Source organism: Ambystoma mexicanum, chromosome 7q (genome assembly GCF_040938575.1).
Source record: "Ambystoma mexicanum isolate Mex_15411 chromosome 7q, UKY_AmexF1_1, whole genome shotgun sequence".
Classification (NCBI taxonomy): Eukaryota; Metazoa; Chordata; class Amphibia; order Caudata; family Ambystomatidae; genus Ambystoma; species Ambystoma mexicanum.
Window position 1 is genome coordinate 746,985,399 of NC_090941.1, and position 16,659 is coordinate 747,002,057.

Below are 16,659 nucleotides of genomic sequence, written 5' to 3' on the forward strand. Positions count from 1 at the left end.
CAGAAAATAGACTGGCCAGGGACTGCCAGACTGCTTCAAATCTGCAAAAACTCTGCGAACGCTCTGCGTTGCGGGATGGTTTTAATAACAGGCACATCCTTCAAAGTCAATAGAAACATTAAGGAGCCGATTCATGGAATTAATGTGCGCGGAAATTTTCAGCGCAAGCGTGCGAAAGCGTGCGAATCGCAGTGCCAGTGCGAAAATCGCAGCGAAACCCGCGCACAGCGATTCATGGAAGTCCGTGCGCGAGGAAATTCCAGGATGTGCGCCAAAATTCTGCGTGGCGCTCGCTGGCACACACGTCTCCAAACAGCGTGCGCTAAGCGCACAGCGAAATCGCACATAGCGCGGCGCACACAACAAAAGTAGGAGGAACAGGGGGTGTGACAGGCGGAATGGGGAACAACTCGTGAAAATGTGGGCGTCACGGGGGAAGTACAGGAGGCAAGTGCGCGGAATGCCCACACGCTCGCCTACAACACATATTCATGAAATCGAATAGGGCAAACCAGCGCACGGGCAAAGACGCGCACAGGCCTAAACACGTCCGCCACACGAAGGCAGGCAGTAGCGTCCCTGCGCATGAAAAAAATGTGCGCTAACAAAAATCACGTACATACAGCTATGATGAATGTCCCATACTGTGTCCCTCTAGGACAAATGACGTGCAAAGGGGTAGCGTGTATTTCGGGGGTGCACGGGACGTTTCACACGCGATAGGCCATGGGCGAGTGGGGTATGTGTATAACTGGGGTTCGCGTGGAGTTTCATACGTGATTGGATCCGGGTACGTGTATGTCTGGGGTGCGTGGGAAGTTTCACACGAAAGGGCCTGTGCGAGTGGGGTACGTGTATTTCTGGGGTGCGCGGGAAGTTTCACACGCGAAAGGGCCTGTGCGAGTGGGGTACGTGTATTTATGGGGTACGCGTGGAGTTACACACGCAATAGGCCCTGTGCGAGTGGGGTACGTGTATTCCTGGGGTTCGGGGAAGTCTCACACGCGATTTCAGCAGGGTACGTGTATTTCGGGGGTGCCGGGAGTCCTACACGTGAATTGGCAGTGTGGGTCCTCCCAGGTGTTCCCTCTACACCCTCCACGGCCCCTGCAGGCAGCCCACACCACAGGGGACTACCCTGCACCCCTGGTCATGTCCCGCAGGCAGCCCATCCACCATGGGCATGCCCCCCAGCCAAGCCACATGTCACCTTGCACTACTGATCACCAAGCATGACCCCCTGCACCCCCACCCCCCAGCAGTGCAGGGCACCTGCCAGCAGGCCCCCACACATGTCCCCCAGCACCCCACCCCCCAGCAGTCAGGGGCACCTGCCAGCAGGCCCCCACACATGTCCCCCAGCACCCCCACCCCCAGCAGTGCAGGGCACTTGCCAGCAGGCCCCCACACATGTCCCCCAGCACCCCCACCCCCCAGCAGTGCAGGGCATCTGCCAGCAGGCCCCCACTCATGTCCCCCAGCACCCTAACCCCCAGCAGTCAGGGGCACCTGCCAGCAGGCCCCCCACACATGTCCCCCAGCAGGCCCCCACACATGTCCCCCAGCACCCCCACCCCCCAGCAGTGCAGGGCACCTGCCAGCAGGCCCCCACACATGTCCCCCAGCACCCCCACCCCCCAGCAGTGCAGGGCACCTGCCAGCGGGCCCCCACTCATGTCCCACTCATGTCCCCCAGCACCCCCAGCAGTCAGGGGCACCTGCCAGCAGGCCACCGCACATGTCCCCCAGCACCCCCAACCCCCAGCAGTCAGGGGCACCTGCCAGCAGGCCCCCACACATGTCCCCCAGCACCCCCACCCCCAGCAGTGCAGGGCACCTGCCAGCAGGCCCCCACTCATGTCCCACTGATGCCCCCCAGCACCCCCACCCCTCAGCAGTCTTGGACACCTGCCTGCAGGCCCCCACTCATGTCCCACACATGTCCCCCTGCGCCCCCACCCCCCAGCAGTGCAGGAAACCTGCCAGCAGGCCCCCACACATGTCCCCCAGCACCCCCACCCCCCAGCAGTCAGGGGCACCTGCCAGCAGGCCCCCACACATGTACCACACATGTCCCCCGACAACCCCACCCCCCAGCAGTCAGGGGCACCTGCCAGCAGGCTCCCACACATGTCCCCCCCGACAGGTCATCACACTCCAGACCCATGCCCCTCATGGCCACCCAAATCCCACCCCAGTCCAAACACCCCACATTGAATTCCCAAAGTCATGATAGAAAATACATAACAAGCATGGCCGTGAATCAATGTCCCTCAGACCCACGCAATGGTGACACATGATTGTGAAAAGATCAACATTTTGACATGCACAAAACAAATGAGATAAGACCACATCAGTAAAGTATATAATAAATGTGTATTCAATAATTAACCAAATGAATAAAAAAAAATCCCACAATAATGGAAAAAAATGAAGAAAAAGCTGCATGTCCAAAATATTAAAAAAAAAATGTATGAAACCAGAATCCAAATAAATCCAAAAGCAAATGGGTCCAAAGAGTCTGTCCGTCCAACCAAATCCAAAGTGTAAAAATAAGACACATCCATTGATCCATGGTAAAAAAGAAACTTAAATGAAGTGAAATCCAGTGTAGAACTATATACAAAGTACAAATCCAGGGTCCATGAGCCCAACCATTGAAAGGAAACCTACAAAAACCCTACCTAATGAACAACTATATACAAAAAGGTGGGGCATTGTCCAAGCGCCCCAAATGAAATGAAAACCAAAAGGAAACCTAACACTAATTAACTATATACAATGGCAGCGGGCTAGTCCCACGGCTCACTTCCTGATTTCCCGGGCCATCTATAGCATGGCCTAACCGCTGCCACACGGAAGACACTTCCCGTCCTGGGTCCTCCTGCCCTCCAGCCGATGCCTGCCCCTCCGATGTCGAAGGCCCCGAGCCATCATGGCTCCCACCTTGTTGCTGCGGCTGCTGTGCCTGTGCCCGTGCCCTGGCTCCTGCTGCCTGCACATCCTCCTCCAGCTGGGATACCATCGCTCCACAGCCCAGCCCCAGGACCCAGTTGCCCACCCACGCCTGCCTCTGGGGTTGCCATGTCGGGCACACCACCATCTGAGACCACTGGCAACCCCCAGCCAGAGAGGCAGAGGGCCACCAGCTTCACTGCCACCGAAGTTGGTGTCCTGGTGGAGCAAGTCCTGGGGCAGTATGATGCCCTCTTCGGAGGTTTGCGCGCCGACAAGGAAGGACGGACCAGGATCTGGACAGACATTGTGACTGCCATCAACGCGGAGGGGGTGGCAGTCCGAAGATTCCAACATGTCAAGAAGCGCTGGGAGGACTTGAGGTCCAGGACCCTCAACAAGGCCCGGCGCCTCGTGGAGGGGGGCCGGGGCAGCATGAGTACCATCCAGATGAGGGTCCTGGAACGCGTTGGCCCAGCGCTCCGCGCCCAGATTCTTTGGAGGCAGACCCGTCCAGAGTTGAGCGGTAAGTGGCCAAGCATTGCTGTGTGAGACAGGGCATGTTGCAGGGTGCTGGTTGTCTGATACTTGCCTGTATGTGTGACATAGGCCATGTACGTATGTGTGTGTGCAGGGACATCATGGTCATGCATGTGAGACCAGTAATGTGTGAACCACATGGTTGGTGCATGTGTTACAATGCAACATGTGGAGCAGCATGGGGAATGCACACATTAATGCATGCCTGTCTCTGTTCTTGGGCATGGATGGGGTGTGAGAGATGGGTGCTGCTGTCATGGACATGTATGGTGTCCATGTCTGTGTGTCTGACTTGCGTGTCTGTGACTTGGAAATGCCATGGATGCATGACACATGTCTGTGACAATGTTCAGATTCACTGATGCAGCCTACTCATCCTTGTATCCACTGTGTCTGGGGTGTACGAGGCCAGATGGATGAAACTAGGGTGAAGTGTGTGCATGTGATAGGCATGACCCATGATGCATGTGAGTTTCAAACCAGCATTGTATGTTTTAAGAGTCCCTTGGACATGTATGCTAATGTTCATAGCATGCGCCATGCCTGTTACTGCATGTGTTTTGCCTGCACTGACCTATGTGTTGTGGAGGGACATGATGGAAGTGATGTTTGACAGTGCCACTCATCTGCCATTGCTTCCTGTCTAGGGGACCATTGTACAGTACCCTGATGCTTGTGTTCTATGTCTCCCTCTACACAGCGGCAAGTGATGAAGAGGGCGGAGACGGCGCTGTGGAGCAAAGCGGCGGGGATGCCCCCACCGGCCGGCGACGCAAGGCCCAGTCACCCTCCCAGAATTTACCATCGTCCGGGAGTGAGGGGACTGGTGCTGCATCTGCCACTACGGCTGCAGCGGAAGGGGTGGGTGAGCCCCCACAGGGGCTTGCAACGACAGAAGACGGTGTGGAGCCATCCAGGTTGGTGGTTTCCACAGAGGAGGAGGAGGCCGCTACTGAGCCGCACATGGGGCCTGGTGGGGGTGGTACCACTGGTGCAAGTGGTGCAGTCCAGGGCCAGGGGCAGGAGGCAGCACAGGTCACCGCGGAGGGGCCTGTGCATGTCGCTGTCCCTGTGACTGCACCACCATGCACCAGCAGGGATGCCCCATCCCATGCCCGTCCGCAGGTAGGGGGGATGTCCATGTCATCCGACACTCCTCTACCTGCGGACAAGGGGACCCCTGGCCGTATGGAGAAGGTCCTGATTGGTGTCGCGTTGCGCACGCGTGACATTCGTGATGACGTGTGTGCTTCTCGGGGGGAGCACGTACGTCATCACGAAGAGCAGCGTGCCAATGTGGCCCAGTTGGGAGTGTCCATGTTCGGGGGTTTTATACATGTGTCGGCCACTCTGGGGGCCCTCTCCTCCTCTGTGGAGACTATGCGCCAGTCGTTCTCCATGCCGTCTTCCGGCCCAGATGCCACCAGGGCCCCCTGTGGACCTGCCCTGACCAACGCAGCCAGCTCGGTGGGGATCCCATCCCTGCCACAGTCGGGAGTCGGAGGTCCAGCAGGGGTGGACACCACAGCAACTGGACCCCAGCCAATGGAGGATGTGCCGGCATCATCGGGCAGGGCACGTGCACGACAGCGTCGGTGGATTCCATCAGCCTGGATGTCGTCGTGCTGGCAGAGGCAGTTGCGTTGGAGGCAGCGGCAGGCTCAACGTGGGAGGCATCATGGCTCGGGGCAATCTACATCAGAGGGGCAGGCATCGGCCGGAGGGCAAGAGGACCCTGCAATGGGAGTGTCTTCCGTGTGGCAGCGGTTGGGCCAGCAGATAGGTGCGGAGCGGCGGCGGGCGGCGGCGGGCGGAGGAGGCACGGCTCACGATGGTCAGGGCGGAGAACTCCATGCGCAGGGCGCTGAGGCGGGCTGAGTGCCTCGAGGGAATTCGCAGGGAGTTGGAGGTGGACATGGCGTTATCCCTGCGAGACCTCTGGGCTAGAGAACAGGCCCGCCTCCAAGACATTGAACAGGAGTTCGATGATGCCCTGGCCCATGACATCAACAAGTGAGCCGTTGGACTTGCCCGCCGCCATTGTATATAGTTCATTAGTGTTAAGTTTCATTTCTTTTTTCTTTCATTTAGGGCGCATGGACTATGCCCCACATTTTTGTATATAGTTATTAATTAGGTAGGTTTCATTATAGGTTTCATTTATGTCGTTGGGCTCATGGACCCTGGATTTGCTATTTGTACATAGTTTTACAGTGGATTTTTCTCCTTCATCTTTATTTTTCTTCACCATGGAGCAATGGATATTATGCTTTTCTTTCCCTTTGGATTTGCTTTGTTGGACGCAGACTTTGGACACATTTTCATTTGGATTAATTTGGATTCTCATTTTTTTTATTTATCATTTTTTGGGACATGCTGCATTTTCATTATTATTGGCATTATTGTGTGTTTTTATTTCATTCACTTCATTTTGACTTGATTACATTTTTGTTTCTTACTTCAATGTGTGTTCTTCTCTCATTGGTTTCATGCATGTCACAATGTGGGTTTTCTCAGTCATGTGTTGCCATTGTGTGGGTCGGACAGACTTGTACTCATGCGCATACTGCTTATTTGTGATCTATCATGTAGTGGGGATTTCAATTTGGAGTGGATGTAAAGCTTGTTTGGGTGTTTGGACTGGGGTGCTGTGGGGTGGGATTTGTGTGGCCATAAGAGCCAGGGATCTGGATTGTGATGACGTGTTGGCTGGGGGACATGTGTCAAGGCCTGCTGGCAGGTGCCTGTCAATGATGGGGGCGTGGGGGTACTGGGGGACATGTGTGGGACATGTGTGGGGGCCTGCTGGCAGGTGCCCATGACTGCTGGGGGTTGGGGGTGCAGGGGGACATGTGTGGGACATGAGTGGGGGCCTGCTGGCAGGTGCCCCTGACGGCTGGGGGGTGGGGGGTGCTGGGGGACATGTGTGGGACATGAGTGGGGGCCTGCTGGCAGGTGCCCCTGACTGCTGGGGGTGGGGGTGCTGGGGGACATGCGTGGGGGCCTGCTGGCAGGTGCACTGCGCTGCTGGGGTGTGGGGGTGCAGGGGGACATGTGTGGGGGCCTGCTGGCAGGTGCCCCTGACTGCTGGGGGGTGGGGGTGCAGGGGGACATGTGTGGGACATGAGTGGGGGCCTGCTGGCAGGTGCCCCTGACTGCTGGGGGGTGGGGGTGCTGGGGGACATGTGTGGGGGCCTGCTGGCAGGTGCCCCTGACTGCTGGGGGGTGGAGGTGCAGGGGGACATGAGTGGGACATGTGTGGGGGCCTGCTGGCAGGTGCCCCTGACTGCTGGGGGTGCTGGGGGACATGTGTGGGGGCCTGCTGGCAGGTGCCCTGTACTGCTGGGGGGTGGGGGTGCAGGGGGACATGTGTGGGACATCTGTGGGGACCTGCTGGCAGGTGCCCCTGACTGCTGGGGGGTGGGGGTGCTGGGGGACATGTGTGGGACATGAGTGGGGGCCTGCTGGCAGGTGCCCCTGACTGCTGGGGGGTGGGGGTGCTGAGGGACATGTGTGGGGGCCTGCTGGCAGGTGCCCCTGACTGCTGGGGGGTGGGGGTGCTGGGGGACATGTGTGGGGGCCTGCTGGCAGGTGCCCCTGACTGCTGGGGAGTGGGGGTGCAGGGGGACATGAGTGGGACATGTGTGGGGGTCTGCTGGCAGGTGCCCCTGACTGCTGGGGGGTGGGGGTGCTTGGGGACATGTGTGGGGGCCTGCTGGCAGGTGCCCCTGACTGCTGGGGGGTGGGGATGCTGGGGGACATGTGTGGGGGCCTGCTGGCAGGTGCCCTGCACTGCTGGGGGTGGAGGTGCAGGGGGACATGTGTGGGACATCTGTGGGGGCCTGCTGGCAGGTGCCCCTGACTGCTGGGGGGTGGGGGTGCTGGGGGACGAGTGGGGGCCTGCTGGCAGGTGCCCCTGACTGCTGGGGGGTGGGGGTGCTGGGGGACATGTGTGGGGGCCTGCTGGCAGGTGCCCCTGACTGCTGGGGGGTGGGGGTGCAGGGGGACATGTGTGGGACATGAGTGGGGGCCTGCTGGCAGGTGCCCTGCACTGCTGGGGGTTGGGGGTGCTGGGAGACATGAGTTGGTGATCATATTGCAACGTGACATGTGGCTTGGGTGGGGGGCATGCCCATGGTGGATGGGCTGCCTGTGGGACATGACCAGGGGTGAAGGGTAGTCCCCTGTGGTGTGGGCTGCCTGCAGGGGCTGTGGAGGGGGTAGAGGGGACACCTGGGAGGACCCACACTGCTAATTCACGTGTAGGACTCCCCGCGCACCCCCGAAATACACGTACCCAGGCCAATCGCATGTGAAACTTCCCGCGCACCCCTGAAATGCACGTACCCAGCCCAATCGCGTGTGAAACTTCCCGCGCACCCCTGAAATACACGTACCCAGGCCAATCGCATGTGAAACTTCCCGCGCACCCCTGAAATACACGTACCCAGGCCAATTGCGTTTGAAACTTCCCGCGCACCCCTGAAATACACATACCCAGGCCAATCGCATGTGAAACTTCCCGGGCACCCCTGAAATACACGTACCCAGGCCAATTGCGTTTGAAACTTCCTGCGCACCCCTGAAATACACGTACCCAGGCCAATTGCGTGTGAAACTTCCCGCACACCCCTGAAATACACGTACCAAGCCCAATCACGTGTGAAACTTCCCGCGCACCGCTGAAATACACGTACCCAGCCCAATCGCGTGTGAAACTTCCCGCGCACCCCTGAAATACACGTACCCAGGCCAATCGCGTGTGAAACTTCCCGCGCACCCCTGAAATACACGTACCCAGCCCAATCGCGTGTGAAACTTCTTGCGCACCCCTAAAATACACTACCAAGCCCAATCGCGTGTGAAACTTCCCGCGCACCCCCGAAATACACATATCCCAGGCCAATCGCGTGTGAAACTTCCTGCGCACCCCTGAAATACACGTACCCAGGCCAATCGCGTGTGAAACTTCCCGCACACCCCTGAAATACACATACCCAGGCCAATCACGTGTGAAACTTCCCGCGCACCCCTGAAATACACGTACCCTGCTGAAATCGCGTGTGAAACTTCCCGCGAACCCCAGTAATACACGTACCCCACCCTCACAGGCCCTTTCGCGTGTGAAACTTCACGCGCACCCCAGTAATACACGTTCCCCGCTTGGCATTTGCTGTTTGGCAGCCCTGTAAACTGGTCCAGGGTTAGTGCAGCCCTTTGCGCTGAATTGGGAATTTTGATGGCTTTTCCTTGCGTGAGGGCGTTCTTGGGGGCGTAACTGGCGCTGCTGCAGGGTCGCTGTGCCACTCTATGCCATGGCTGGTTTTGGAGGCTACAATCCATGAATACGCTGTGCGCGGAAATTGATTTTAGCGCACGCGGCTGGCGAGACATTCGCACGCGCATACTGTGCGCCAGCCGCGTGCGCCACTTTTGTGCGAAATTCTATGAATTACCCTGCAAATAGACTGGCCAGGGACTGCCTCAACCCTGCAAAAACGCAGCTTCCCTCATTGTATCTGAACGTTTTCTGCCTTCCCTAATATAAAATATAAAAGTCCACTAATGGTTTAGCAAATATATTTATCAATTCTTTATTAAAACGTTGGTTTTAGACTATCAGGACCTGGACATTGACTGACTTAATTTTCGTACCGAACATTAAGATTTCTTCTAGCTTTAATTGTACCCTCCAGTAAGTCTTTTTGCTCCCATGTTTGAAGATGCTGCTTAATGAGTTGATCCTGGACATTCTTTAACAAGGGTACATTGTCATTATCCACCCAATCGAATGTAATTTGTTTCCATTTGTTTTTGTTATTTGTCTATTATGCTGATTTTAATACCCATACTTTGATGTATTACTGTTTTGTTTTGGAAATATCCGAAAATAAGTTTTTAAAAATCCTCTAACTCTTCTGTTAACTGAGGTAGAGGACAATTTTCTAAGTAGTCCCCTTATGCCTCATAAAGATCCTTATAAACTCACTAAAAGCTGCCATCATATGCACCTCATCTCCCTTTTCAACTCCCCTGTCCTCCAGTATTGTTTTTATAAAGGCTGTATCCTTGTGTGCCTTTAATCTATTTACAAGTAATTTCCCCGCTTGTTTTCCTTGTTCAGAAAATATTTGCTTAGCCTGGAGGCACATCCTTTCAGTTTTATAAACCCTTATAAAATGTAGTTGTCCTCTCTTCAGGTTTTATTTTGCTAGGGAATGTCCTGTGTTCCTTTTTGGCCATCTACACCTCTGACTGCAGGGTTTCCTCTGTATTTCTACTCTGTTTTTTTTCATGGCTGCAGGTAACAACAATAATTTCCCCCTAATTGAGGCCTTAAGTCTATCCAATCATTTTATGGTAGTATAAGTGATTCCTGAGCATTAAAATCAAAGTATTCCATAATGGTCTCTTCTGTTCTATTTCTGTCTTGCATGACAAGTTTTTAAGAAAATAAGTATCCATGATCCACCTTGCCGGTTTATCTTGTATCATTCCCAACGTAAATCTATTTTCAAATATACATTGATCAGGGTCATGCCGCCACCTTTACACTGTCGCGTCCCATGGAGACTTACCTGGCAGGGTGTACCCTCGCTGGTGTCTGTGGCCTCATGAGGCTGGTTTGCGAAGCAGTGCAGCTGTAGCTGGGCCAAGGGTCAACACGGAAGCTGAACGCAGCAGCTGCTTGTGCCATGGGTATCGCCATACCAACTGATGTGCATATGCGCAGGGGTGCACGGCAGCCCCTCACTCCTGCACATGTGCTGTCCGCTTGGAGTCTCGCTTGCCTGCTCTGGGGCACCGGCGCAGGGGCATTTAACCCCCACAGACACCGACTCGTCTGAGAACGTGAAGAGCATGGTATTAGTGTTTTTCTGGACTCCCTTAAAGGACCAGGATTTTCACATAATTTTCTGACCAGTGGTTATGTGTTGTGGGAAAGGTCTTGCTGCTGTAAGGTTTTGGCTTGGGGACTCCTGTTGGGGAATTGGGAGGGATGATGCATGTTCCTGTCCCCCTTCGCATGACAGGACCTAGTGCGGGTGGCCAGGGGATTCTCCCAATACCTTCCAGAGGCCCATCATCCACTAGCCTAGACAGGAAACCATGCTCCTTGATCACTTTACTAATGTCCCCAAGCTAGGCAGGGGACTTTGTTGCAAGCCTCAGAAATGTTTGTACTAACTGTGGGGGTTAATTCCGAGAGCCATACATCACAATAAACCAAAATTACTTTTGCCCATTAGTCAAAATTGCAAGTTGAAGGGATTCAGAATTTCTTCTTTTGTCAACCTTGCTTTTTCTGTTGACTACATTTTCATAAGCTTATCTTAGTTTGGGAATACGCAGATCAGACTGCATTTTTGTTTCCATAACTTTCAGTAAGTCCCCCTTGGCCCTCTTGAACTTTATCAAACCAGGATTTCCACCCCTTGATTCTCTTTTAATGATGAAACTAAACATGGTTACAGACTGGCCAAAAGGGGTATACCGGCCTATCATTAATGTCTCCCATAATGAGATCACAAAGTGGATCCAGCAAGACATCAAAGGGGAGAGGAGGATCAGAATTATAAAATTCAGGCAATATCTTACCTTATCAATGTCCACCCATTTAACCTTCCTCTTATTATAAGAAATATTCAAAACACCAAAGAGGGTGCATGGATGGCCCGACTTGTCAAGCAGTCAGCAAAACATGGAATGGCCAGGAGCAGGGCTTAAAAAATATAGGAGTACCCCAATAGCTACATTGGGCTTCTAATGTGGTAAAAAATGACTGCATCTCCCGTGAAGCTAAAATAAAATGACATCTGCCACCAGCCTACCCCACAAGACACAAGAATAGAATCAGCCTGAGACCCAAATGAGTGGTTAAAAAGCACGGCTACCCTGGTAGCCATATTGGCTATCAACCCAGTAAATCACAAAAAGGTTTGCTGTGGCAAGTGGAATTTGGTAGAAGTCCCTCTAGTCATTAAAATAAAATCAAGAAACTGTCATGATCTCTGCTTCCAAAAGGTCAGGGTTTTCCCAACTCCCTTGGAAGCAGATTCATAACCCAGGTTCCGAGTGCCAACCAGTCCCAATTGGGACCTTTTGGACCCAGTCCTGGCGCCAGTGGCACCAGGCTCATAAATATGCCCAGTCCCAGCGCTGGAAGTGCCGGGCTCATAATGCTTGGGTGGACTTACCTGCAGCAGACCATGCTGCTTACTTGCCTGCCAGTTGAGCCTCTGATCCTCTTCTGTTTGGAACTACTTTTCCTGTTGGGTGGGGCAGGAGCCACTCCCTAGGTTCAGAACACTGGAACTCTTCTGGAAAGCAGGAACTCTTTTCTTACCTAGGCGTGGCTGTGGAAGGAGACATCTAAGCACTACAGGAGGCTATTTAAACCACACCCGATGGATGAATCTTGCTTTGCGTTATTCTGCATCCTCTGCAGCAGAACGCTCATCGTGTCTTCTGCATCTGATCCTGGGCCTAAGGAAAAAGGCTTACCATCCTGAATCCAGTCTTCAGCAACACCTATAAAGACAAGAAAGAACAGGTTAGCATTACGGTCTTCAGTGACAGCTCTTCACTTACCAGGGCCATCGGCTGTCACCAACGCCTCGCGCTGCATTCTGAAAGACAAAGGCTTACCTACTCTTCGTGCGCTCCGGAGGTCTTCACACTGCATTCCGGCATCTGAAAGACAAAAGCTTACCAACTCTTCGCACGCTCCGGAGGCCTTCGGCGCTGCATCCCGCATCTGAAAGACAAAACAAGGTGCGTTTAAAGACATTGGGGAACTTTAATACTCACGTGCCATTACTCCTTTCCACATCTAACCCAGTGGGTATTCCGGCACCCTGCAGCCGCTCCGAACTTGTACCTGCAAAATAAAAAGACAGTTAGAGCGCATCGTGAAGCAGGCAACAAGCGCTTACTTACGTGCTTCCAGGCGCTTCTATTCATCACACGGGCTCCATCTTCAACTCACTTCAGCCCGTCATCCACCATCGCCGGAACCCTGCAAAACAAGAGACATCATTACTAAAGACTTTAAAGACATTAGAATTACTCGAAAATTACCGTTCATGCAGTAAACGACGGACAGCAGTCCTCTGAAGTCAAGAGGCCTGCTCCCCTTATCCAGTGAAGAAACTGGTTACAGCACCCTGCCCCGAGGCAGATGGAGAGCACGGCGTTCACTTACCTAAGGTGAGAGCGTTAACCTTCGGGGTTCTACAGGAGAAGAGAAAGGGAAGAAGAGAGAGACATTCAATAACCCAGTTCATTAATCCCATATTTTCTATCTGCAGACATCTTACCCTTCGAGTCAAACATACAGTGCACAGAGGTCCAGCCCAAAGAGCCAGCCGTGTGTTACACGTCACCTTTGAAGATACGGTATACGCCCAGTCAAGACCGGCGCCTCTACGGGAATCAGGTGAGCGTTACAGAAACCGGGGAAGTAAGCAAAAGGTATAGGGGCCCCGAAGTGGGTCCAGAGAATCCCACAAATGCAATTCTGACCTGCTGACTCAGCAGTGCAACCACTGTTGAATGACCTAGTTGCAAAGCAATAAATGTGTTGTACGGCTGTATGTTTTTTGGGCTACTGGCGAAATGCGTTATTGAAACTGCCCTTTCAGCTGATAAAAAGAGCTATATGGATTGTAAAAAAATAAATAAATAAATAAAAATTAAAAAAGAGCTATATGTCCAGGTGTCGCTCCCAAGGATGGTAAGATGGCAGTACTGTGGCATTTGAAGCTATACATGGCATGTGATAGCAAAGCCTGGACATATGAGGCTATACATAACATATTGTGTAGTGATCAGGCATATGAGGCACTGAGTTGCATAAGATGAGACTATATGGGCATTGAGGCTGTTCTTTCATATTATACAGCCTATGGACCTTTGAGGCTGTACCTTACACATGGTACCAGTACCTGTAAAATCAGGCATTTACTGGCAGGAGAGCACTAGAGATGGGCTGAAGTCATGGCGAGAGAGAAGGCTTTCCTCTCCTTCCATGTCTTTGGTTTGTAGCATTCATGGATTTACAGCAAGAACTGCGCATTCACTCCTGATATCACTTCAGCCTTTGCTAAACCCCGAGGCAAGGGCTGAGATTAAGCAAGGCTTAGGTAATGGCAAAGGAGTCACGACTCCTCCCCAGCCCCTCCTTCTGCCCATGGCTCCTTCTGTAACTAAATGACTGCTACAGGACGAGTCATTGGCTGGAGGGTGAGGAAGAGGAGGGAACAGGAGGAGGACCACACCCTCTACCTTGCTATCCTCTCATCCCTTCCACAGCACTTGCCTCATATTTTGATAGGTGCTTGCGTGGTGGCATAGGAAAAGCTTAGCCCTCACTCTACCCTCAGGCCCTGTTATAACAAAAATACTATTATTGCAGGTGCTCTGCCCTGGGGTGTGGATGCTGCTTCTTTATATGTTACTCAGTTAAATTAGGAGCTTTGAATGTGTTTTAGAAGCTGCTTTGAGCCACAGTGGCGTTTTGCACCAGCTGTTGCCCATGGGACAGGAATTCCTGTTCAAACCTTCTATAATGTGCTGGCAGAAGGTTGTTCTAGAGTTAAGGCCCATCTCGGTGAAGTTTACCTTTTGTATGTAGAATTTTCCCCTCATTAGACCCTCTGCCTTTGTCTCAGTTTCTTTAACCTTTGTGGTGGTCAACTATTCAGCGATAAAAGATACTGGAATGTTCATTAATGCTGCCTTCAAACCCAAGGATATGACCAAAGACCCTTGGAAGATAACCACACATGTTTATGGGCAGACGCCAATTGCAAGTGTTGGTAAATTGCGTGCAGGGGACCACCTATTTTTGCACTTTCATGCAAACAGGTCCTCTCTGTGCAATTTCCGCCATTTTGTAATGCTGAGTGCAAAAGGGAAGTGTAAACTCCAGGTGAAATTGCCTGTATGTTTCCATTTTGCACTACGCAGCACAAATTGAGATATAAGTCAGCCTTTATAGTGGATTCCTATGGGCTGCACGGCATTTACGCCAGCATGAAAATGTCATGCTGGCATAAATGCTGGTGTTTTTGTATGGTGGATACGAAGGGGGAGGCGGAATCATCAATTACGTTCCATGCTCCCCTCTCAATCATACAAATTAATGAAGATGTGGCGTGGCATGCAATACATTTGTATGCATGCATTTTACACTACGCCACCAGGAAAATATGCTCCATTATACTGCTTAATAGAAGTTGTTACGTAGGCAAACGAGAGGAAATAATGTATAGTTTACAGATCAAATTATTCAGAGCTGGGGTTAGAGAAGATTAATCTCATATACACATCGACCTTAGACTGGCCAAATCGGGGGTTGTTGCAAGCATATGTGGATTTTCTTGTTTACATGCTTTTTTTCTGCAATATAATTCATATTGGCGTTGTTATTTATTTGTGGACGCAAAGCAGTCAAACCTTTATAACATTGCATTTCTTTAGGTATATTGGCAGCTGGAAGAAAAATGGAACGAGCAAGTCATCGACTGCTTACATAGGTACAGTAGCATATCATTCATGTTTATTTGAGAATGCTGGTAACCACTCATACACATGCAGTTCACATCATGTGTATCCTCCACATTCCCTCGTCTACAAGGTGTAAAATGCATGTGTGGGTACCCATATCCAGCCTTACTGTAGACCCACTGTGGCATTGGAAAGATTGCAGCTTCCCTTGCCTTTTTTTAAACATACAGTAACCAAAGCCCTCCCCCCACCCCCCTCCGTACGTCCCCCTCCCGAAGCAGCAACAACAGTGGCCATCGTGGACATCCAAAACGCTGCTCCATTCTTTCGTAAATGTCTAATCAAACGAGATCCAACAGCTGCAGTCTCCGCAGACGGCCCTTAAGTCATTTTGAAGAAACTTCGTGACCAAGTCCCACTCTACCAGAAATATCTGATGGTCCCCCTGAACTGAGTAGGTCACCCATTCCAGGGTAACATAGTTCCAAACCTTGCCAATCCACTCGTGCTCTGTGGGGGCACTCTTCTGCTTCCTTTTTTTGTGCCACTAGCAACAATGCTGGTACCATCAGAAACACATATGCCTTCCTTTGCGCTCTCAAAGGCAAATTCCCCAGGACCCTGCCCTTCACCAGCATAGCCTCCCTGACCCTACCCTGGAAGCCAAATATTGTATTCATTGCTGTTAAATCTTTTTTTTTTTATTAGAACTTAAAATAATATATGCCATGACAAATGTATGAAAATATATATTGATAGTATCTTTTCATACTGTGTTTTCTACTAACACTTTTAATGTTGCATAGTACTGTAGAAAAAGTGTTTTTAGTTCTCAATTGAATGCCACTCAGTTTATCAGAATGACAAAAGGGCTGTGTGGCACTGGCTGGATTAAATCATGTGCCCAGCAGATTGAGCACATTCACAGCCATGAGCAGATAGCCTGGCTCGTTGGATAAGACACCCACTGTTAAGATCCATGTGTAACCTTCATTAGCGCCCAGGGCGGTGAGAGCAGCCAATCAGGTTCCTTGGATAGCGGGCTGAAACTTCTAATCTCAGCACACGTTTCATGGAACCTGAAGTCTGCTTAACCTGTCCTGCAATGCCATCTCCCCACACCCTCCCGTATCTTTTATTTTTCCCGTTCTGCCACCCCCCTCCCAAACGACCTTCACCCTCTGCTGCTGCTCCGTGGCCACCATGGAAATGGGAGACAGGGCTCCTTATGGAGCCCCGCCTTCCAGTTCCATGGTGGCCATCTCATGCCAGTATTTTCCCTCGGTGAATGGGACGCCGCGCACATCCCCTTCATTGAATGAAAATGCATTTTTCTTAACACACTGGGTTTCCAGATTGGAAACCTGGGGGGCTAATAGCCATAAGACCCACTCCTTTGTTTAATATTGGCACCTGGGGAAGAGCGGTGAGCCAATCATGTGGCTGCAACAGTGGCCGAGAATACACATTCTTCGCCCGCTGTTTCCAGCCACCCGAGGCCCTTCCCCGGGTGGCGCCATTTCATTTTTGAATTTTTTATGTGGGGAGCCTCTCCTTGTTGCTTCACCACCTCACTGTCCCCCAAAACAACCCATACCCCTTCCCCACCCGACCCGCCCTCCCGACTTACCGGCTGGATCGGAGCTTTGTGCT

The 16,659-nt window shown here is 52.2% G+C and overlaps 1 protein-coding gene across 3 annotated transcripts in view; it reads left to right on the forward strand.

The window, feature by feature from the left end:
* Positions 1 to 16,659, forward strand: part of C7QH11orf65 (chromosome 7q C11orf65 homolog) — a 387,959-nt gene that overhangs the window by 308,890 nt on the left and 62,410 nt on the right. For all 3 annotated transcript variants that reach the window (XM_069640286.1, XM_069640287.1, XM_069640288.1), the window contains one exon: positions 14,980 to 15,035. In XM_069640286.1, the coding sequence (XP_069496387.1) occupies positions 14,980 to 15,035 (56 nt within the window). The remainder of the gene's footprint in view (positions 1 to 14,979; positions 15,036 to 16,659) is intronic.